The 24,418-nt window shown below is 42.5% G+C and overlaps 1 protein-coding gene across 1 annotated transcript in view; it reads left to right on the forward strand.

Annotated features, from left to right (window-relative positions):
* Window positions 1-23,479, forward strand: part of HEATR6 (HEAT repeat containing 6) — a 34,227-nt gene extending 10,748 nt beyond the window's left edge. The window contains exons 8-20 of the mRNA XM_047080861.1: window positions 1,489-1,784; window positions 2,525-2,702; window positions 7,964-8,170; window positions 8,608-8,707; window positions 10,996-11,351; window positions 12,163-12,285; window positions 12,650-12,736; window positions 16,274-16,408; window positions 17,121-17,243; window positions 17,956-18,080; window positions 18,918-19,014; window positions 20,088-20,292; window positions 22,514-23,479. Coding sequence (XP_046936817.1) covers window positions 1,489-1,784; window positions 2,525-2,702; window positions 7,964-8,170; window positions 8,608-8,707; window positions 10,996-11,351; window positions 12,163-12,285; window positions 12,650-12,736; window positions 16,274-16,408; window positions 17,121-17,243; window positions 17,956-18,080; window positions 18,918-19,014; window positions 20,088-20,292; window positions 22,514-23,085 — 2,604 coding nt within the window. The 3' untranslated portion in view covers window positions 23,086-23,479. The remainder of the gene's footprint in view (window positions 1-1,488; window positions 1,785-2,524; window positions 2,703-7,963; window positions 8,171-8,607; window positions 8,708-10,995; window positions 11,352-12,162; window positions 12,286-12,649; window positions 12,737-16,273; window positions 16,409-17,120; window positions 17,244-17,955; window positions 18,081-18,917; window positions 19,015-20,087; window positions 20,293-22,513) is intronic.
* The last annotated feature ends 939 nt before the right edge of the window (window positions 23,480-24,418 follow it).

Consider the following 24,418-nt stretch of genomic DNA (forward strand, 5'->3'; position numbering starts at 1 on the left):
CAGTGTAAGAGCTATAGCAGCGGACATTCACTTTACGCCTGAAGCTGCACATCCTCGTTCCCCAAATGCTCGAGACCACAGGTCAACCCACTTTTTCTACAAAAGGCTAATTGGTAAATATTGTAGGTCTCTGTTACAACTGCCAGGTTTCCCAGCCTGTTCATATAGTTGCCATCTCCCTCATGTTTCCATTGGAGAACCTAGAGCATACAGATATATGGGCCACTGTATTATATCTGGACGTGTATCCGGTATTACTTATAAAATGTTTATAATTTGAAATTCTTCTACTCATTGAGTTACTCAACATTTACTGAATACTTGCTACATCCCAGACATTATGCTAAACATGAAGGATATAGATTCTGTTTTTAGGAGTTTAGGGGAGAAACTCAGAGCCTACTTGGGATTTTCTCTCTCCCTCTGTCCCTCTCCCTCCCCTGCTTGCTCTCTCTCTCTCTCGCTCTCAAAATAAATAAATAAACTTTTTTTTTTTTAAAGAATGAGTAGAGTACAAAAATGAAGGAAAGTGTTGGTTATTTTTTTCCGCCAGAGGAAACAGAAGGTGCCTAGGCATAGAGGATGAGCATGTGTGTAGCCTATTTGTTAACCAATAGTCTAGAGTGTCAGGTGCGTGCAGGAGAAGGCTGGGACAAGTAGGTAGCAGAGGCCAAATCATAAGGGTCTTTTATAGTATGCTAAGGAGTTAGTTTTTATCTTACAGGTGGCAGAGATGAAGACTCTTATATAGGGGAGTGATATGATCAGATACACATCTAGGAAACATCACTGTGGTAGCAAGTAAAAGGTGTGAGTCTGGGGCCATGTTAATAATACAAAATAGAAGTGATGAGGACCTTCCTTTCTTAAATTCAGGGGACCTTGAGAATGCAGAGGGATGCCTAGATTCCAAAGATATTTGGATGCCAGAAAGGAAGCAGGAGAAAAGAAAGAAACTGGCTCTTACTTACTATCTACAAAGCCTCAGTGACCTAAACCGTGCATTGTATATAGTGGATTAACGTCTCTCTTCTACATCTAGAGTGGTGCTAGCTATGGGTCTTATCTGGAAGAACTGAGAAAATTGTCACTCTAGTCATTTTCTATAGACTTGAAATCTGTTGCTGCTGAATGCTTTCACAACTGTGCAAGGAAAGTGGCATTAGCCTTATACTCACAGATCAGGAACTTCAAGCTAAGTGGAAGGTGAAATGATTTGCCCACAGTCACAGAGGTAGAATTTAAACCCAGGCTACCAGTATGGCTCTGTTGTACATACGTCATGCCTTGTTTCCTGTAGTCCAGTAGGGTGTGTGTAAGCACCTAGCGCAGCACCTGACACACAGAGTATTAAGTAAGTGCCATTTTTTTCTCCTCTCCTCTTTTCTTCTTTCTTCAGACTACGTGTTGGGGACATATTTAGTAATTATCAAATGAGAAAGTACCAATAGCTCTCATATGTATGTTTTCATTTGCTCCTAAAATCAGAATAAAAAGAAGAAATCAAAAGTAAAATCAAGGAAAATCCAGCAAGAAGAGGAAGAGGAAGAATCCAGTGGTGAAAGAGAAGCAGCCCCCATCACTGGCTCAGGCAAAGAGAACCTGCGTGAGGGGAGCACTCCCTGCTCCTCCTCCCTGGGAGTCCAAAGTTTGCCTGTAGAGGGAAGCAGCATGGCAGGAAGAGACCGAGTCTCCACCCCCTTCCGTTCTGCCAGTTGGAAAAAGGTCAGCAGTAGTGAGTCTGACTATTCGGATGCTGAAGGAGGCATGCAGAGTAAAATGAGGTAGTAGTATTTTGTTATGTTGTTACGCCTTCTAATCTCAGATGCACATAAGTTAATAACTTTGCTTAAAAACCTGACTGCTACACAAGATTTAATTTGAAGATTCATTTATGCTGGGCTTTGTGTCACTCTACATCTGCCTTGTCCCCTTCATCTGCCTTTGTACATGTTGTTCCTCTGCCTGGAATTTTCTTCCACTTTGTGTGCCTTCTTATTAACCACTACTCCACTTTGGTATGAGCTGAGCAATCATGTCCTCTGAGAAGCCTTTTCTTACTAGCACCCCTGCTCCCCAATTCTGGCTTTGGTGCCTTCTTTGTGACCCTTTGATGTATCTCCACCTTAGCATCAATCAAAATGCCCTGCAGTTATCTCTTTAACTGTCCGTCTGTCTCTGCCCCTCGCAGGCTCCTTGGGGGCAGGGCGGGCTTTATGTCTGCCAGCCTCAGCACAGTGCCTGGCACATACTCACTACTCCTGATGCCAAGCTGTTGCCCTCTTATTTTCTGTCTAGTTGTGTTTTATATTGTTTACTGTATTAACTTGTTATGTAAACAAATTGCTTTAGCATGTTTTGATTGCATGTTGAAAACTATTTTTTCAACTATCACGTTGGCATATTTACTTTTGGGTTTATTCAGAATATTGAGTTTCTCAGTGCATCATGTGAGTTGGCTGGAATAAATAGAATTTCATGTTTGTATTTTTTAAAGACTTTTTTTCTTCCTTCTCTTGGATAGGTCTTACCAAGCCAAAGTTCGCCAAGGAGCATTAGCTTGTTTTCTTTCTACTATAAAATCAATAGAAAAAAAAGTTCTTTATGGCTACTGGTCAGCCTTTGTTCCTGATACACCTGAGCTTGGAAGCCCTCAGTCAGTGTCCCTGATGACTCTTACGTTAAAAGATCCTTCTCCAAAGGTAAGAGCACTTAAATTCTGAGCATAAAAGCAGGAAAGTCTTTGTTGTTTTCCCTGCCTTATCTGGTCTCATCTGAACACAGCTCTCATTACTAACAATCCAACTCCTGACTCGAGAACCACAGGACAGGCAGGAGGACAGAACACGGGCGTATGTGAGTAGCAGGCTGAGAAGGCTCACACTAGGGGCCCTGCTGCCTAGGGCTTGCTTGGAGCCTGAGCGCACTGACTTGTAGCCTCTGTATTCCTTTGGAGCTGCACTGAGACAGCCGTGGTTCTTTCCCTTTTATGGGAATGTTGATTGCCATGGGATTTATAATAGGAAAAAATCAAAAGCAGTTTAAACACTCAGTGGAATATCTTCGTCCATAATGGTTACGAAGAATACGTAAAGCATAGAAAAATGTCTTATGATAAGAACACATAAGAAAACTTGTGGGTGACCCTTCAAAAGCTTTTACAGGGTGAAAAAAATAAACAGGCCTCAGTTAAGCACAAAAATTTCAAACATCCAATATCCTGAGTAGTTAAAACAGCAGGAAATTTTCAGATTAACTGAATCAGTAGCAAATGAGAACCTGTAAGAAAAATGGAAAATAAGGGGTGACAAATAAGTCAGTACTGAAGCCATTCTTGTAAGTGAAAGGAAAAATACTATAAAGGTTAAAAAATACATATATTTGAAAAGCCTCCCCTAAAAATAAATAAATAAATAAAAAATTAAAAAAGAAAAGAAAAGCCTCCGGCTGCGGGGAGCTGCCAGCAGGAGCTGAGGAGATCGTCCTATGGAGCAAGTGGCAGGCTAGGTAAACCACCCACACTGCAGTTGCCCAGCCAAGGGGACAGCGAACGTATGAGTTTGGGATATGAGTACAGAGAGGTTATGGAGTCGGATCTCATGAAAGTGGATTGAAATCTGTGTCATGGTGTTTATGTCTTTATAGTTTTTAATGTTTACATTTGCCTTAGAGTGCATGAGAAATTTTACATGCTGCAAAGTGGTCCTCCTTGATTTGGGTACCTTTTAGATACGGTCTTGCTCTTTAACTTTGATGAATGCAATGCAAGAAATGTGATGAAAAGGAAACGTATAGAACTTCGTTCTGGAGATGTCCTAGCTCCAGGACATGAAGGTCCTGGAGAAATGGAAAAGCAGTCATCATTTGTAGGATTTAGAAAGATCAAAGTAATGAGTAGAACTTGTCAGTTCCATGTAATGGCAAGTGAAATGATTGTAGCCAGAAGCTTTGTCACAGATTTTAGGTTAGAAAGGTGTAAAGAAGTGTGATCATGGTCCACAGTGAGCCTTAGTACACACCTCTGCAAACTGTCCCTGTGCACCAAGACACGTGCTAGAAGCAAGTGTTGTGGTCGGTGATGTCAGTGAGAGAGACTTTTTACAAAGACTCCTAGAAAGTTGTGTGCAAAACTTAAAAGTTCACATAAATGCAATGGAGCAGCAATCGTTGATCAGAGCTAGATTAAAAGGTACAGTCATGTGTAAAAGCTGAGTGGTCATCTGCTCAAAGGCTCGTTGTAAGTATAGAGTTGGATGCCTGAAGTTTCTCTTAGGATGAAACATGACAGTAGTGCATCTTGCTGAAGTGCACAGTGATGACAGTTTCAAGTTCATGGCAGCTCTGGTATGACCTAGGGTAGATTCAACTGGAAGCACAGTTTTTACTGATATGCTGAGAAACTTTCCAAAGAAAAACAGACAGAAGGAAGGGGACTGGACTCTTCATTCAGAACACTGGCAATAGATTACTTTCGGGAAATTGCAGTATGAAATGTTAGAGTGATTAATTCCAAAGGAGAAAACTTAGAAATTTCCTTCAGGATTTGGCAGTGGGCAGTACTTGGGAAATGGTCATATTTTTACATGTTGGAAATGTGCTTCAGAAAGCACATCCTGTATGTTTCCAGATGGCACAGAGCAAATTATCAATAAAAATACCATGACTAATTTATGAATTTCTTCTATAGGATTTCTTTGGGTGTTAAAAGGGTAGATTATGTGACTATAGCAAGACTTGATCTAGGGAACAAACTATGGGACAAACTTTCTTGGTACCTTGAGAACTATCCCAATTTTCAAATTTCATGATTTTTTATTTCTCTTTTGGAGAGGTATGAAATGTGGAAACAAATCAAAATCTAGAGTAATAGCCCTATAAGGAAAGAGAATAAAGCAGGTTTGTAACTATCATGGACTGGTAGGTAATCGGGTTTTCCCTTATATGGCCGACCAAGAACAGATGGCCTTGGCTTGGATATCTCCAAATCTAGAGACCCCGACACAGTGTTCAAATGCCCCCACCCTAAAGGCAACCAACTTTAGGAGTGTGATCAAATAAAGTTAACCTTGAACATGTGTGCAGAATAATCAGTCCTGGGACAAAGCTAAAGAAGGGAACAACCAAGTACATTGAAACCTCACTGCTACCCACTCCCAGCCATGACTTCTTTATCATCCTCCCAGGAAGATTGAGACCAAACATAAAAAAAGGAAAAACTAAGGACTAACTGAGCTACCTCTGCAAACATTTCTGCCACATCCATAAGTAGCAAAAAGGGGAAAGTGTTTTCCTGTTTCATTACCTTTGAACAAGTCTTCATGTCCAAGGAAGTGAAACTACCCCCTGGTGAAACAGAGCACACTGATGTTTATCAGATTGAAAAGTCTTCATCCATCATTGTAAATATTCAGACAAAAAAAACTGAACAAAATGAGTTCTCTGGAGAGCTGCCCCTCTTAAGATTTGCTTGCACATCAGTAATTTCTGCTGAAAGTGCTGATCAGAACTGGTAAACAGTATATTAAATATTGATGTAAGAATCAGTGAAGCAGAACTTGAATGATTCAGTGTCATAAGTAGCTTTTTTTTTTTTTTAGCAACAGAGATCTATTAAACAAGGTTTAAAGGAAATTAAATCAGACCTATGAGAAATATCATGTGATATAGTATTATATTTTTCATAGATTTCCTACCTCGGTGATATATTTCAGTGACTTTCCTTTTGTTTTCATTTGTGATGGTCATGGATACTTTTACCTCTTAGGGTACCAAAGTTAATGAGGCTAAAAACTTTTGGCTTTTGAGTATCAGTTCATTTCTTTCCACAAGTTGGTTTTAAATTTTTTTTTTTCAATGTTTATTTATTTTTGACAGAGAGAGACAGAGCATGAACGGGGGAGGGGCAGAGAGAGAGGGAGACACAGAATCGGAAACAGGCTCCAGGCTCTGAGCCATCAGCCCAGAGCCTGACGCGGGGCTCGAACTCACGGACAGCAAGATCGTGACCTGGCTGAAGTCGGACGCTTAACCGACTGCGCCACCCAGGCACCCCACCACAAGTTGGTTTTAAATTGTAATTGCTTTGTCACCTGTGGGAATCATGATTTTTTAACTGCCTTATAAAGAAATGGAGGTTCAGCATAGCATACCTTTATTCAGACCCGCCATCTAATCAGGGGTTGGCAAACTATGTTTCTGTATGACCCATGAGCTAAGAATACTTTTATACTTTTAAATTGTTGTTAAAAAAAAAAAACTTTTTAAAATGGTATTTCATGCCATGTGAAAATTATATGAAATTCAGATTTCATTGTCCATAAGTAAAATTTTATTGGAATATAATCATATTTATTCTTTATTTAGCATCTGTCTTGTCATGGCTGAGTGGTTGCAACAGAGGCTGTGGCCTACAAAGTCTAAAATATAAAGTAGGTGCTACTGGTCCTTTGCAGAAAAAGTTTGGCAGCCCCTTATCTAAGTTTTTGTTGGGTCAGCTGACTTGTGACTTGCGTTCTTTCTCGCTTGCTGTCTCTCTCACTCTCTCTCTCTCTCTCTCTCTCTCTCTCTCTCACCCTCTCACCCATACACACACACACACACACACACACACACACACACACACACAAAATTTCCTAATACATTGTCAGCTTCCTAACTTAAATGATTATGCTTGATTCTGAAGACTTATATTGTCATACTACAAATTTATTCTCAGAGCGGTAAATCTTTAGTTTTTTGTTTGTGAGCCCACTCTACAAAAGATGCGCAGAAATGATTTATTCCTTAGTTACTTGGAGATGATATAGTTGAAGATTTTCTGGAGAACCTTTTTCACACCAAACTCAGATATGCTTCATGGTGAGCAAATATTTAGATTAGAATTATAATGTTGATTCCCCACTTTTAAAATATCTGGAAGTATTTAGTTGGTATTTTGGGGGGCTGGCCAAAGAGGGTACAGTATTATATAACTGGTCCTACATTTATCACCTGCATTCCATTATGGTTAAATTGGCTTTCCTTTTATTTTTTTCTTACCTGATTTTTTATTTGCTTGCTTTTAATGTTTATTTAATCATTTTGAGAGAGAGTGTGTGCAAGCAGGACAGGGGCGGAGAGAAAGAGAGAGAGATATGGGACTCAGTCCCACAACGGCGAAATCATGACCTGAGCCGAAACCAAGATTCGGATGCTTAACTGACTGAGCCACCCAGGCTCCCCTCTTTCCTGATTTTTAATACCACGGAATCATCAGAGTACCAATTGAAAGTAATGCTTTAATCTTATAAACAAAATTTTGCTTCATTGACACTTTTCCTGACAAGTACAGCAGACCATTGACAAAGGTGCACATATTTTCCTTTCCTTCCATAAGGTTATAGTTAATAGTTTTCCTTTCTTTGATTATCAAAGACTCTCACTACAGGCAGTATTATTTTCTGTACCTCAGACTGTTTCTGAAAAGTTGGATCACTAATGATGCCTGCCAACTTGAATGTGCACAAAGTTCCTAATATACTGTTTAATTAACTTCGAGCACTCATGGATGCTTCAGTGTCGCATGTTTAGTGTGAAACAGACTCTAGACTTGGGTATTTTTTTTCCTACCCCACGAGCTATTTAGTTCTCTCTTTTTACTTGGCCTTATGCTTGAATAAACTAGACTTCTAATCTTTTAAGTTATTCTCATGTTCATGATTTCAGGGTTTTATATTATCATGTAGCTTAGACTTACTCCTTCCTGTAAGAAAACCTAACAGCAATGTGATAGAAGTGTTTTTAAAGTGAGGGTGCAAGTGGCCTAGTTCATGGCTACTTTTAGGACCTGATAGATAATCTTATTGCCTCTAATTTTCTAATTAAAATGATCCTAAATACTTCAAAAATTAAAAACAAAAATAGGAAGAAGGGGATTTGACTCCTGATTATTAACTAATAAAGGTGAATCATTCTGAAATTTCAGACACGTGCGTGTGCTCTGCAAGTTTTATCCGCCATCTTGGAAGGCTCAAAGCAGTTTCTTTCTGTTGCTGAAGACACCAGTGACCACAGAAGGGCTTTTACTCCCTTCTCCGTGATGATCGCATCCAGCATTAGAGAGTTACACAGATGTCTTTTGTTAGCTTTGGTGGCGGAGTCATCCTCACAGACCCTCACTCAGATAATTAAGGTAAGCATGCCAAGTTATCTACGGGTTCTGGATGGGTTTTCTCTGTTTCAATCTTGTATAATGTTTTACATTGTCCAAAAGTAATTTGACTTAAGAATAGAAGTAACAATTTTATTTAAAGTTATCCTATTTGTTTTATTTAAAGCTATTCTATTAAAAAAAAAAAAGCTATCCTATTGTGCCTCCTCGCTTGATCTTACCTACACTCTTTGTAAATCCAAATAAATGATTTACTAAAAATACTCCCATATTTTTAGTATTAAGTTGTACCAGTGAGAACACAAGTGCAAGTCCCCTAAAAAAAGGACAAAAAAGAAAAAAACTGATTTTCAAATGAGTCTTCATAGACTTCTCTTTTTTAATTAAATGCTATAACATTTTGTGTCTGTGCTGTGGCTTAATCAGGCCTATTGATGGGCTATTCTTGTCTTTTGCAGTGCCTTGCAAATTTAGTATCAAATTCACCTTACAACCGTCTGAAACTCAGCCTGTTGACCAAAGTCTGGAACCAGATAAAGCCTTATATCCGCCACAAAGGTTGGTGGTAGTTTAAAATCGATTGCTCTTTTGTATCAATCAAATCTAGATTATTAGTTTTAAAAATATTGAGAGCATTTTTACAGCTCTAAGGTATCTCTACTCATTCTCAAGTTTTCAGGGAAAGCAGCTATTGCTAGAAGCCTGCTTTTGACCCCAGAAGCCCCAGTAGACACCTGGAAGAAGTGAGCTGGAGAATTAATTGTAAAGATTAGTGGTTCTTTGCTGCTGCAGTGTAGTGACTTTAGAATTCTGGTTGAGCCAAGTGCAGGGGGCCAGCGCTGGGGGGGGTAGGGGGGGCAGTGCTCTGGTACACAATACGTAGTTTCTATCCTTAAGGCAGAAGTAAGGATGTGTGGACAATCACATAGACATCATCCTCTCTTTGGAAAGAAAAACTGGAATATAAAACATAACTGCTGTAAGATTATCTCCTCTGCAGTTTAGATAAAATTCCAGAACCTCAACTCCCCCACTTACTGCAGAGTCTTATTTCTTGTTATTTCCTGACTTACTCCCACACGTGATATATCTGTGCTATAAACATTTGCCTAGAGAACATTTGTTTTTCTTTTGCTAGCAAGCAGGCAATGAAAGTACTATGTGGTCTGTTATCCAGACCACATTCTGATAAGTTTTTCAATCAGAGTTCTTGAAGGAGGCAGTGATGTTTCTGTGATGTCATGGGAGGGGTACTAGACCTGGAGTCAGGCTGAGGGTCTGCAGCCCATTCCCATTTCCTCCATCTCATAACTGTGGCTCTGTCAGAACCGTCATTTCCTCCTAACAGGAAGACGTTGACCTACCTCGGAAGATTTTTATAAGGCTTAAAGGAGATGATGATGTATACACATGTATCACTGGACATCACGGTCCAGTTCACTTGTTTCACCAATGTGTAAAATGGGAAAGATAAATCTTGCCTTTGACGTCTCTCATGTCAGTGGCAGAAGTAAGATTGAAACAACTCAAGTCTTTGGGCTCAGTCCCCTGCTCATTCCGCTGCACCAGTTTTTCTTCATCTGTAAACTGAGAGGAGTGGACTATGTCTCACGTCCCTCCCAAGTGTCTGGCTTTGTCTTTCAGCATTTTCATGAATAAAATGGTCAAACCCTCAGAAACTTGAAAGCATAGTACAGTGAACATGTGCATATGTCTACCTAGACTTAACAGTTATTAACATTTGTCATATTTGCTTTGTCTCTGCATGTATGTATCTGTGTACATGTGTATACATATGTGTGTATAAATAGGTATATTTTTGAACCATTTGAAAGTAAACTTCTGGGGTACCTGGGTGGCTCAGTTGGTTAAGTGTCAGACTTCGGCTCACGTCACAATCTCACTGTTTGTGAATTCGAGCCCCACGTCGGGCTCCGGGCTGACAGCTCAGAGCCTGGAGCCTGCTTCGGATTCTCTGTCTCCCTCTCTCTCTGCCCCTCTCCTGCTTGTGCTCTGTCTCTGTCTTTCAAAAATAAATAAATGTTAAAGAAATTTTTTTTGTTTTCATAAAAAAATTTAAAAAAAGAAAGTAAACTCCAGACATGATATTTCATCCTGAATACCTCAGCATGCATCTTACAAGAACAAAGACAATTTCCTAAAAAACACATCCCCATTCTCACACCTAAGAAATCCACATCAATTCCATAATATTGTTTCGTATCTACTCCACATTCACATTTCACCATGTCTCAAAAAGTCTTCCCTCCCTTTTTTGTGAGGACTTGGGTTCATTCCTGGTTCATGCATTTCGTGTCATTATTATGTCAGTTTAGTCTCTTCTAATCTAGAGTAGTCCCATCACCCTTTTGTTCTTTCACCACGCTGATTTGGGGAAGAGTCCAAGACCGTTGTCTTAAAGACTGTTTTACCTTCTCAGTTTGCCAGATACGTTTAATGTTTTTTTAACGTTTATTTTTGAGACAGAGAGAGACAAAGCATGAATGGGGGAGGGTCAGAGAGAGGGAGACACAGAATCTGAAACAGGCTCCAGGCTCTGAGCTGTCAGCACAGAGCCCCACGCGGGGCTCGAACTCACAGACCGCGAGATCATGACCTGAGCCGAAGTCAGCCGCTTAACCGACTGAGCCACCCAGGCGCCCCTACAGTGTTGTTTAAATTCTGTTTCTGTCCCATGTATTTCTATAAACTGGAAGTTGGGTCTGGAGGTTTCATTGGATTCAGGTTACACAAGGACGCCATCATTCTTCATTGTCTGCGGAAATAATTGTGATCCTTGCGATAGCTGTTCCCACAGTGATAGTGATTCCCATCAACTTTGACAGATGTGAATGTTCGAGTGTCAAGCCTCACTCTCTTGGGAGCCATAGTGTCCACTCACGCGCCTCTACCTGAAGTCCAGCTCCTTTTACAACAGCCCTGCTCTTCCGGACTCAGCAATAGCAATTCAGCAACTCCTCACCTCAGTGCTCCTGATTGGTGGAAGAAAGCCCCCTCGGGACCCTTTTTGGAAGAGGCTTCAGTTAGCTCCCCTAAGGGGTCTTCAGAGCCTTGCTGGCTCATCCGACTTTGCATTTCCACTGTTGTACTGCCCAAGGAGGAGTCCTGTTCCAGTAGCGATGCTGGCTGTGCAGCGGGGAGCATCTATGAACCATCCCCCATGCGATTGGAGGCCTTACAGGTAGGAGGTTTCGTTTCCTCATTTCTAGAATGGAAGTAATCACTCTTTTTTCAAAGCATTGATTGTGAGGAGTGAGTCTATGAAAATAACATATAACTGAGCCGCAGGTCAGTGGTGTTAGAGACCTGTGTTTTAGGTGTGAGTGCTTTGTTGTTTTGGTTTTGGCGGCGGTTAGGAGAAGACTTGGTTGTAAATGTCACATTTATTCCTTTTTGTTGCAAGTCACTTTAGTGACCATAGTTTTTATGTGACAAGTTGGGTATGCTGGATTATACAGTAATTCTGAAAGACGTACAGTTAAGCTTTGATTTCTGAGACTTTCAATATTTAATTCTCCATAACTTCTCTTCCATCTTCTGTCTGCTTAGAGACAACAGGAAGAAAACAACCCTAGATTAATTTATTCGCTTCTTTGGTACTCAGCTGTGATCTGAGACATGGGTTTGGTCCTGGGCTCTGCTGCTGATTGGTTGATATTAAACATGTCCTTTAACCTTTAACTTTTTTAGCCTTAGCTTCTTTAGCTGAAATATTCAGTTAGTACCTGCCTCGGAAAATTGTTCCCAGGCTTGAATAGTATTGACAACCTTAATGAAACACATTTCAAAAATTATAAAGCACCGTGAAGTTACATGATAGAGTTAACTGATTTCAGTCATAAAATAAAGATTATGGTTGTTCATTTCATTCAACATCAGATTCCTGCCTACCCCTTGTTAAATGTGAGTGGTTTCTGAAATATGAAAACACTTTTCTGGATATTGCAGCCCTGCATTTAGGTCTTGAGGTTATTCCTCTGTTCTCTTTGCAGGTGTTAGCTCATCTGGCCAAGGGCTACTTTTCAATGGCTCAAGTGTACTTAATGGAGCTTGGAGAGGTGATTTGCAAGTGCATGGGGGAAGCAGATCCGTCTATTCAGCTTCATGGAGCAAAGGTAACTTTGATGAAAAGCCACCTGCTATTTTCTTCTCTTCCTTTATGTTCTTCCCTCTGTTCTATGTCTGTCAGTTCTGAGGTTTCTTAAAGGGGTATCAGGTAGGGAAAGTCATACATTCCTTCATTTTCAGCTCGCCAGAGAAACCCAAAGAATTCATTTGGTAATAAATAAACAATATGTTTCTGGTGGTTTTGCTCCTGAAAGAATGCCTCTGATGTCAGAGTTACTGAAAGAAGAAAGAAAATTTGGTTGGATTTTTCCCTTTGATTTGAGGTCGTCTCCAAACAAGTGAGGTTTTCTGCCTCCGTAATTCAGATTATCAAATCTGCTTTGATAATCTATATTTCTTTCGCCTTGGCAGCTTCTGGAAGAACTGGGGACAGGCTTAATACAGCAGTATAAACCAGATTCTACCATAGCTCCTGACCAGAGAGTGCCAGTCACCGTGGTAAGTACACGTTGTTCAGTGCTCTCCTAGTGCTGCAGTCAGTTGTGAGGCTCAGTGATGAAGTGAAGTAAACTGTGTAGTTTCTTCCAGTGTCAAAAACTACAGCTAATGATATGTGATGACAGGAGACTAGCATGAATAAGATTTATTTGCATTTCTGTTTATTTGCAGTTCAGTATGTGGTCAGATTGTGTGTAATGTACAGCCAGCAATTGAAAAACCAGTATTTCTTTCGCATAAAACCTCATCCTGCCCAAGAGGTAGACTAGAATGGTGGGAAGAGCCAAGGATTTGGAATCTGAAGACATGAGAGCAAATGTAGGGAGCACATTAATGGATGTGTGAGCACAGTTTCCTCATAAAGAGGAATAATAATCTGTAACTAGATTGAATAAAATGTAAGGCTGCTGGCAAATAGTAGGTGCTTGATAGATGTTGATTCCCTTAACTCCCTCACCACCCCGCTCCAGGATTCCTAGTAAATTCCTGTGACCTTAGGTTGTTTCTGTTGTCTCCATACTGCGCCAGTTCTTTGGAGGAGGAACACGTGACCCTACCAAAAAGGGCTTCTACTTGGTGCCAAAAGCAAAGTCAACTCAACATTAGTGGTGTTTTTTACCTTCTGCCCTCTTCATCCTGCCCATTCTTTTCCCTTTGCAATTTCCATCATCCCTGCAAGCAATTAAGAATATCTAGCCCTAGTCCTTTCCTGAGACTGCCACTCAAGCTGAAACGTCACCATTCACAGGGAGAGGAGTTGAGCTTTGCTCAGACAGACCTGGGTTTGCACCTGGACTTCTCCCCCTGCTGGTCAAATGACTGTAGGCATCACGTTCAGGTTTTTTCATTTGTAAAAAAGAGATATACTTTCTATATTACTTGTCAGTTGCTGAGTAGTAAATTAGCCAAAACACTTAGCAGCTTACAACAATATATATTCTCTCACATAGTTTCTGTGGCTCAGGAATTGGGAGTAGCTTAGCTTTGTCCTTCTGAGGCTGCAGTCAAGATGCTGGCAGGGGCTGCAGTCAACTGAACTTGACAGGGGTTTGAGGATCTTCTTCCAACACAGCTCACTCACATACCTAGCAAGTTAGTGCTGGCTTTTGGCAGCAGGCCTCTCTTACTTCCTTCCCACACAGAACTCTCCAGAGGGCTGCTTGAGTGTCCTTGGATATGTCAGCTGGCTTCCCCCATAGCAAGAGAATCAAGACAGAGCAAGACAGAAGCTGTGGTGTTCTTTTTTTTTTTTTAAATGTTTATTTATTTTTGAGAGAGAGAGAGACACAGTGTGAGGGAGGGGAGGGGCCGAGAGAGAGGGAGACACAGAATCCGAAGCAGGCTCCTGGCTCTGAGCTGTCAGCATAGAACCTGACATGGGGCTCAAACCCACAAACCGTGAGATCATGACCTGAGCTGAAATCAGACGCTTAACCGACTCAGCCACCCAGGCACCCCTGTATTCTTATAACCTCGTTTTGGGTTTGTTTTTTTTTTAAGTTTATTTATTTATTTTGAGAGAGAGAACACATAAGCAGGGGAGGGGCAGAGAGAGGGGGAGAGAGAATCTCAGGCAAGCTCCGCATTATCAACGCGGAGCCTGACTTGGGGTGTGAACTCATGAACTGTGAGATCATGACCTGAACTGAAATGAAGAATTGAACACTTAACCAACTGAGCCACCCAGGCATCCCACCCTCGCTTTGGAAGTTTCACACTGTCATTTCCACAGCACCCTACTGGTTACACAGGTCGGCCTGTACAGGGGCTAGGTGGGGGGCCACCTCCTTAACATTAGGAGGCAAGAATCTGTATGGGCCATCTTGGAGGCTGGCAAGCATACCTGTCTAAAGTCTTCTGGTTTGGGGTGGGGAAGGCCCAGATTGGGTTTCTAGAAACTAGGATTTAGGGGAGGACAGAATTGATGTGTGGGACACATGGCAAAACTTGGGACTAAATTCGTGGGGCAGAAAGTAGAGACTCCAAAACCACAGACAGTTGCAAATGCACCTGAAATCCTAGGATTTTTAGAAAGCATGGGAAGGAAACGGTTCAAGGTACTCTTCAGATGCCTGCCTTGAGAGCTTTAATAAAAGTGAGGTATGGGCACCTGGCTGGCCCAGTCGGTTGAGCGTCCAACTTCAGCTCAGGTCATGATCTCACAGTTTGTGAGTTCGAGCCCCACATCAGGTTCTGTGCTGACAGCTCAGAGCCTGGAGCCTGCCTCGGATTCTGTGTCTCCCTCTCTCTCTGCTCCTCCCCTGCTCACACTCTGTCTCTCCCTCAAAAATAAATAAAGATTAAAAAAAAAAAAGGTAAATCTTCATAGTACCCACAAGAGAGCCCAGTGCTCAATTTAAGAGTCTCCACTGTGCACCTGACACTGTGCAAGGAACTTGACACACAGTGTTACATTTTGCTGTCACCAAGACTCTGCCAAGTAGACATCTTCACCCTGTGTTATTGAAGAGGAATCAACACTTAGGTTCAGGGGCTTGCCCAAGGTTGCAGAGATGGGAAACAGCCACTGAAGGATTCAGCCCCAGCTCTGCCTCTGGATCCGGTGCTCTTTAGACTCTGGCACATGGCCTCTGGGCTGTGCAGGGCCCTAATGCCCACTAGCAAGTTACACCATATGTTTGTGCCTCAGTTTCCTTGTGTGAAAATGGAGATAATGACACATACTTCATTTAGTTGTACTGAGGATTGAAATGGGTAGATATGTGTAAAGCTTAGAGCAGTGCCTGGCGTGTGAGAGGCTTTCTGGAAAACACAAGCCATGGCCGCCGTTACCACCATCACCCCCTGCCCCTCCTCATGATCGTCATCACTCCCATCACTCCGGCCACCTAGCTGTAGCCAGCTGTTTCCTAGTTCATAAAGTGGAAGGATGCAGTCATTGTTTTCTTTTTTTTTTCTTTTAATTTTTTTAATGTTTACTTATTTTTGAGAGAAGGAGAGAGACAGAGCACAAGCAGGGGAAGGGCAGAGAGAGAGGGAGACACAAAATCCAAAGCAGTCTCCAGGCTCTGAGCTGTCAGCACAGAGCCCGATGTGGGGCTTGAACTCGGGAAAGACAAGATCGTGACCTGAGGCAAAGTTGGCGGCTTAACCGACTGAGCCACCCAGGCGCCCCTGCAGTTGTTTTCTAAAGCTCCTTCCCCTGCTGTGCAAGGACTAGCGGAAGCATGGACAAAAGGCTACTGCTTTAAATTTTTTTTTAACGTTTATTTATTTTTGAGACAGAGACAGAGCATGAATGGGGGAGGGGCAGAGAGAGAGGGAGACACAGAATCCGAAGCCGGCTCCAGGGTCTGAGCCATCAGCCCAGAGCCCGACACGGGGCTCGAACTCACAGACCACGAGATCGTGACCTGAGTTGAAGTCAGACGCTTAACCAACTGAGCCACCCAGGCACCCCGAAGGCTACTGCTTTAAAGAACGTTGCATTACTAGGGCCACCTGAGGTAGTCTTAGCGGCAAGTTGGTTCTGCTATAGTGTCTGGGGCCACAGCTGTAACTGTGCCCCTGATCCAGGTGGTGATGTTCTGGACGATGATGCTAAACGGCCCTCTGCCCAGAGCCCTGCAGAACTCAGAGCACCCGACCCTGCAGGCGAGCACCTGTGACGCCCTGTCTTCCATCCTGCCCGAAGCCTTCAGCAGCCTGCCGGTAACTCCAGGAGTGTTTTCTCACCTTACGTGGTGCCCCCGAGCAGCAGAGCTTGAGTTTGATTCAGATTCGTTGTCATCTTGAGCCGGTATTCAGCATCATCCCTGGCTTGAGTGTGGGGTGAGGGCGGTGGAAACACTTCAAATCTTAATGTCTCAGGGGAGCCTTTCTTCCCTGTCCTCGGAGGGCAGGTGAGGGAGGAGGCTTGGAAGAGACGTTTCAGAAAGACTTCAAAACCAAGAGTTAGGAGGACCTGGGTTTATCTCTTCCACTCCACTCCCTGATTTTCTTAACATCTCTAACCCTGAGTGTTCTCATCTATAAAATGGGCACAATGTGAGTAATAACACGAAGTGTGAGCAGTACTTGGCCAGTGCCCACCACATGTATATTCAGGCTGCTCCCCTTCTTTAGTCCTCAGTGGCATTTGCATGAATTAGCTTTTATAAAGAGGCTGCTTTCAGGAAGTAGGAGAACACGGTGACCTAACTCACACAGTGGGAAAGGTTAATGGTCACAGGTGCTGTGTGTGCCCAGCACCAAGCAGGCACTCACCCAATACCTGGATCCGCGTTGCCCCTCTGCTCTCTGCTAAGGTAGCCTCAAGGTCTCCCTTGTGTTCAGATGCAGACACGTCCCAGTCGCGTGTTGAAGACAGTGGCTCGTGGTTCTTTCTTTCTCACTTTCCCTTCACCCACCTTTCTCACTACAGAGCGACAGGCAGATCCTGTGCATCACCATGCTGCTTGGGCTGAACGACAGCAAGAACCGTCTAGTGAAAGCGGCGACCTCGCGGGCCCTTGGAGTCTATGTGCTTTTCCCCTGTCTCAGACAGGTCAGAGCAAGCCTGCACAGCCCTTCTCTGCCTCTGTGATAGGCCAGGGCAGTGTTGATTTGGGTGCATACAGAGCTTCTGAGTTGGACAGTAAGGGACACCAAATTGCTCTTAGTTTCTTTAATTGCTACTAAAATACGGTAATGCCTGTAAGTTCATTTATTTCTAATTATTTAGCACACTGCCCAGGACCCTAGATTTACATTAATGAATAATTGAAAAAAAAAGGAAGTGGGATATTGCCATGGGATAATAATAATTTAGAAAGCTGATGTAGAGTTTTGGCTAAGAAGCGAATAAATTTCTTTTTCACTCTTAGTTGTGACATCTCACTGTGAAGTGTGTAATGAATAGGATGTGTTTTAGAAATGCATTTCATTGTTAGTGTCATTTCCCAAGGTGGAAATCAGTCTAAGCACAGAATTCATGGATCACTGTCGCAGACCAGGTTATAAGATGTTCAACAAGAGCAAAATCCATAGGCCCCTCGGGTGTGCATGGCACATACCAGAATCCCAGAAGACCTTCCCCTGGGGTTTTAATGAGTGTCCACATTATAATAAGTAGAATAGTAAATTGAGTAAATAAATTTTGATTTTCAAATAGAAATTGTGGTAAAGGCTTATATCATTGTCTGAAAATAAATTTCAGAATTTCTAAGGCAGCTGTGTGAGCTCCCAAAGTAACTACAGTGTTTTATTTTCTCTTACAGGATGTCATATTTGTTGCAGACACAGCAAATGCAATATTGATGTCACTTCAAGACAAATCTCTGAATGTCCGGGCCAAAGCAGCCTGGTCCCTGGGCAACTTGACAGACACTCTGATTGTCAACATGTAGGTGACTCAGCTCATTTCCCCTGGGTGACTTCTGAGGTTGAGGTCCCAGGAGGTTATCTTTGATCTCTACTATAAAAGAACAGTAATTCTCCCATATCGTGTAGTCAGTCTTCCTGCTTTGTTGTGTTTTATTCTCCTTCAAGTAATGAGATTAGTAAGTCGTTCTTTATATATACACGTGTATATATATACACGTATGTGTTTGTGTGTGTATATTTACTACTGTATGCTGATATAAGTAACGTATCCACATTATAGAAAATGTGGAAAATACTAAAGTAGAAATTCAAAACCATAATATAGGTCACACTACTCTTTATCAAATTTGTAAGTTTTCAGAGTAATTAAAAAAAAAATTGAAACAATACAAAAGGGGTCATCAGTATAAAGCCTTCCTCCCTGAGGCAGCTATTGTCCCTCATGTACTAGTGCCCTGCTTATCATTGCTTAGTTCTCCCATACAGCATGTCTAAGCATCCTCCCAACTTCTGCTGGCTTTTTATAAATTGTTCATTACTATTACATAATCACCACTGTGAAGTGATTATTTAACCACTCCGTTACCGAACATGTGCATTATCTTAGGCTTTTCTAAGCAATGAACATTTTTGTACATAAAATCTTTATTTCAAGATACACCTTTTGGTCACATTCCTAGATGTGGACCTACTGGGTCAAAAGGTATAAACTTTTAAGTTCTTGATATAATCGGAACAGATTTGTTGAGCTGTTTTCCCACATTTTTATAGTTCTACTAAGTGAATGCCTCTGTATATGTATATATTTAACTGAGTTTTAACTTTTAACGTGTTTTGTCTGCTTTGGATGGAACAGGGAAACCCCAGACCCAAGTTTCCAGGAAGAGTTCTCTGGTCTCCTGCTCTTGAAGATGTTGCGATCAGCTATAGAAGCGTCCAGGGATAAAGACAAGGTAGACCCACAGCAAAGCCTGGTATTTCTCCATTAGATACTTAGTGTATTATAGTTGTATCCCCCAAATGTATCCCTGTTGAAAGGAGATCAAGAGAGTACTCAGGTATAATGTGGCCTACTCCACACTTATACAGTTTCCTTCCTGTCTCCTGTCTCATGAAAAATATCAATGCTCTTTGTAATACTGCTCCATGATCTGTCCGTGTTTGTTTTAATATTAGTCTGCTTTTGGTTTTTGTTTTTGTTTTTTTCTAAAAAATCTTTCAGTAGAAGTGACAAGTCAGAAAAATGAACAGCCCTTGGCTTTATATAGCTCCCATTAGACTAATAAGTTAAAAGCATAGAAATGGGTTTTAGGGTCAGGTAGACATGGTTCAAATCCTGGCTTGCCCTTTAGTAGCCAGGTGATGTTTGGTATATCATTAACTTCTCTGAAAGTCTGTTTCCTCATCTGGAACCTGGAAGTCATTACATCTACCTCAGTGGCCTTGGAGATGCCTTGTGTTAAAGTACCTAGCATGATACCTGACCCATACCGAGGGCTTAATTTAGTACAGTGACTCTGAAAACCTGGGAAGCCCTATGTGGACTAATCTGTTCAGAATTTCTGGGACTAGGGCCTGGGAATTGGTTTTGGAGAAAGAAAGCTCCTCAGATGATTCTAGTGTGCTGCAAAGGTTGAGAGAGACTTTCTAATGGAAAAGTACTGGGCTGAAATTTTGAAACCTCGCCTCTCCTCGTCACCTTGCTGCAAACCAGCTTTGCCCTGTAGCCTCTGGGTCTTCCACACGGTCTCTGTAAAACGAGGAAGACAGACCTCTCTGGAGTCTAATCCAAAAATACCAGTGAGGAGCTGTGGAAGACCTCACCTCTCTGATGGCATAGGCTGTTCAGCACATAAGACCTTGCAGAGTTTCAAGAAGCCACACTTTTACAGGCTGCTGTTTTCATTGGCTTTCCGACTTTAAGCTCTCCAAGACCTCCTGTGTTTTTTAAAGCTGAAATGATACTTTCTGTAACATGTCTTTGGCAAAGCAGATTTCGAATGCTTTTTTTTACATTTTATTATAGGTAAAAAGCAACGCAGTGCGGGCCCTTGGAAATTTGCTTCATTTTTTGCAACCGTCTCATATAGAAAAGCCCAGGTTTGCTGAAATCATTGAGGAGTCTATCCAGGCCCTCATCTCTACTGTGCTGAATGAGGCTGCCATGAAAGTCCGATGGAATGCTTGCTACGCAGTGGGGAATGTATTTAAAAATCCTGCTCTTCCATTAGGTAAGAAGGTGTCTCTCTGGTGCAGGGCCTCAGGACAGCACACTCCAGCCTACAGTAGTATTCAAGATGTTCCTCGTAGTTTTACTTATCACATATTAGAAAAAATGGAAATGTTTCGAATGCCCAACTTTAGGGGAATCATAGTTTATATCATAGTATACATATTCAAAGGGATCCTTTAGAATTATGTGTACAAAAAGTTTTTGATAATCTGGGAAAGTACTTCTGATGTTAAGCAAATTAAAACAGGATATGCAGTTGTTTCTACGACATGATCTCAATAAACGGGTGGAAAAAAGAATCAAAGGAAATTAGCCTAATCATTAACGGTGGTTGCCTCTGGAGGGGATGATGAGTAGGACTTTTGTCTGCTTTCATTTTCTATAAGAAAATGTTGTTCTAACAACCGGGGGGAGGCGGGGAGGGCAATGAAGGAGACAAGCTGGCATGGAAGAAGAGGTACAGATTGGAAATCCCAAATGAGCCCTTGGTACTGAAGTGGGCTGCTGTGTAGGAGGGCATCTCAGTAATGATGTGCCGTGCACCTTGATAGAGCATCAGTGGCTTATAGCTGCTTAGGCATATAGGTCAAAGCCTCCCAATTCCCATTCCCTCTCCTTACCAGCATTTGCCTTATACATTTGTCTCTGTGACAAGATTTGAAACAAGTTATGTTCCTGGAGAGGTAAAACCATTCTGGGCCAGCAGAGCATGCATCAGGTTAGGGAGATCTGGCTCTACTCCCCTTTTACTGCCACGATCTTCCAGCCAGGGGGTGCCTGGCTGGCTCAGTTGGAAGACCACGTGACTCTTAATCTCAGGGTCATGAGTTTGAGTCCCACGCTGGGGGTAGAGATTGCTTAAATAAATAAATTCAATTAAAAAAAAAATGCTCCCAACCGAGGGCTAATGGAGAAGTAGCTTCATGGCGTTTTCTACAGAGGAAATAACCCAAAGTGACCTTTGGAGTTGGAGCTCATTAAGGTGGATGTCTGCCTGCCTGCCTTCAAAGACAGCAAAGAAGTTCGGAAGGGCTGAAAGAGGGAAGCTGAATTCTTGTAAAAAAAAAAAAAAAAAAAAATTTTAATGTTTATTCATTTTTGAGAGAGAAAAAGAGAGAGAGACAGAGCAGGAGTCGGGGTGGGGCAGAGAGAGAGCAGGACACAATCTAAAGCAGGCTCCAGGCTCTGAGTTGTTAGCACAGAGCCTGATGCGGGGCTCAAACCCACAAACCATGGTAAGACCTGAGCTGAAGTCAGACACCTAACCGACTGAGCCATCAAGGCGCTCCTAAAAAAATTTTTTTTTAATTAATTTATTTTTGAGAGAGGGCATGAGTGAGTGAGGGGCAGAGAAAAAGAAAGAGAGAATCCCACACAGGCTCTGCATTGTCAGCACAGAGCCCGAAGCGGGGTTCAAACTCATGAATTGTGAGATCATGAGCGAGCTGAAGTCAGATGTTTAAACAGATTAAGCCACCCAGGCACCCCAGGGAAGCTGAATTCTATTCTACTGTCCATCTTGAGGAATAAGAGCCACCCCAAAATTGAGTGGGGAGTGGTAGTTCTGATGAGGAAGAAAGCAGGCTTATTTCCTGGGACTGACCAACAGGAAGGGAAAGAAGACAGAAACTGGGACATCATCTTCTCAAAATTAGAGAATTGCACCTTTGGTTAATCTGAGTACTCTGTTCCTTAGTCACTGCCTAGATAGTACCTTCTTTTTCTTTGCAATAAAACACATGACTTGCTATGTCCAGAGCAGTGTCTGGATGCTAATCTGGGTGATGAGATATTTTTTTGTCATCATGAACAAGGCTGGGCATACGGTTGTGCAGTGTGTGCACTGCTCAGAAGCAGGCAACTGAGCACAAGTGGCACTACAGTTTAGTCCGAGCTCCTCAAGCCTTACCCCCGTAGGACAGCCTCTTCCCAGAGAAGAAGCCTCTTTCACTGTCGCCAAAGTCCCCATTTAGAGTAGCAGAGGCCCCCATGTGTGCAGCAGACTGTTTAAGGAAATGGGAAGTTTGGGAATCCGTACTCAGCCCCTTCTCTAGAATCCCACAGTGAGTACCGGTCACCCTGATCCTATAGGGTTAGCGTGAGAATTGAATGAAAACCTAGTGTCAGCTGGAGCATAAGTGTGTATTTCCTCCACCCTCTCCACTCCCCTGCTTGTTTCTAAGCCTTCATCTGTTGTAATGCCGGTGGGTTCTTTCTAGGAACAGCCCCGTGGACCTCCCAGGCCTACAACGCCCTGACGTCGGTTGTGACATCATGCAAGAACTTCAAAGTGCGCATCAGATCTGCCACTGCCCTTTCCATCCCAAGCAAGAGAGAGCAGTATGGGTCAGCTGAGCAGTACGTTCAGATCTGGAACGCATTGGTCACTGCCTTACAAAAGAGCGAAGACACCACAGACTTTTTGGAGTTCAAGTACTGTGCCAGCCTACGGACCCAAATCTGCCAGGCACTGATCCACCTCTTGAGTTTGGCCACTGCCTCAGACCTGCCCTGCATCAGAGAAACCCTCGAATCGAATGGGGACATGGTGCAGTCCTTTATCCTACAGTTTTTAAAATCAGGAGCAGAGGGAGATGATACCGGAGCACCCCACAGCTTGCACGAAAGAGACCAGATGGTCAGAACGGCCCTGGAGCACATAGGCAGCATCCAGGCACTGGCTGGCGACTCAGCCAAAAGGGCCATCATGGACTTTCTAGAAGATACCCTCACCATTTATTTTGACTCCTCTGGATCACAGGTAGCACTCCTGGGACTGACAGATCGGTGAATGGCCTGCCATACCTTCCAGGTGTCGTGGTAATGGAAAGACCCAAGCTTGAGTATCAGATATGCAGGATTCAATTTTAGGGGCAGAAACAACCCATTCAATTTTATTCAGAATGGGCTCACATCTATTTAAATTTTTCCCAAAGGGCTCAACCACTTTAGGGAGTGGTTCCGCTGCATTGGCCACAGTCCAGGTTGTTGGAACCTCTGACCTGTGCAGCCGGGAGCCGGGAAATACGGTCGTAGGGCGGGCTGAGCAGACTGGACGGTTGCGAAGGGTGTTTGGCCTCAGACACCAAGATAAAGACATAAAAAACGAAGGAATTTAGGAATCGTTATGTTATATATTGTGTCTCGGAATTGTTTTTCTTTTTGTAATAAACTAATGAAAACTAGCGTGCCCATAACCTTCTCTGTTTTTAGATCAAGTTGCGTTTATAGAAAGCCTCAGGCAGAGCTGATGTTCGGCCAGTCTGCACTGGTGTAGCTGCTTCAGTTGCTAAAATACTGAGAAGTTCCTCACAGGCTGCTAAACAGCTATTGCACTGAGCTTCCCAGGTACGCACCCTGGAAGCCCTCCGTGTGCCTCCCCACGAGCTGCTAGCTAAAGAGCTGCCTCCTGGCACCTGGCTGCCACCCTGGGCCCGCGTCCAGTTCACCGTAGCCGCACCACCCGCTTCCGTCTCAGCTTCTAAAGTCCCCGAGGAGAGCGTGGTCCGTACACTAAAGGTATGGTTGTTTCACCACCTTTGCATCTGTGCCTTAGAAAAAGAGTTCTCTAATTTAATTTAGATGGTTATAAAGCTTTTTAAACTATATTTTGATAATGTCTAAGCCGTTATAAAAGTGATTTCTCCCTGAAGAATTATTTACATTTAAATTTTGCATTCCTCTATTAACCACCAACACTTTATGAGAATTGATTTCAGGTAGGAACTTCAATCTACAAAAGAACCAACTAAAATTACTCCATACTTATATTTGATCTCGGATAAATAAAAATCAAGATACATAGAATGGATTTTGGCAATACATTATTTAACTGTTGTTATTTAGCTTAAAATTCATATTTTAGGGCATACATATGTCCTCAGCATTTCTCATTTGCCCCTGAGTTGCTCTTTTCCCTCTACTATGTTGTTGATTGTTCAGGAAATACTATCCAAGCAGACAGGGGAACAGATTAGTCCGGTAACTGAAGGCCCACTTTTCCATTGGTAGAGTGCCAACCAGTTTCCAAACAATTAGACTATGGTACAGTAAAAACACCCATGTAGAACATTCTTTAAAGTTGCTTTTCTTTGGAGATGACTCTGGACACGAATTATTACAGA

This window comes from Lynx rufus, unplaced genomic scaffold, assembly GCF_022079265.1.
Source record: "Lynx rufus isolate CCGP_SWC_20201006 ecotype Redwood Valley unplaced genomic scaffold, mLynRuf1.p SCAF_18, whole genome shotgun sequence".
Classification (NCBI taxonomy): Eukaryota; Metazoa; Chordata; class Mammalia; order Carnivora; family Felidae; genus Lynx; species Lynx rufus.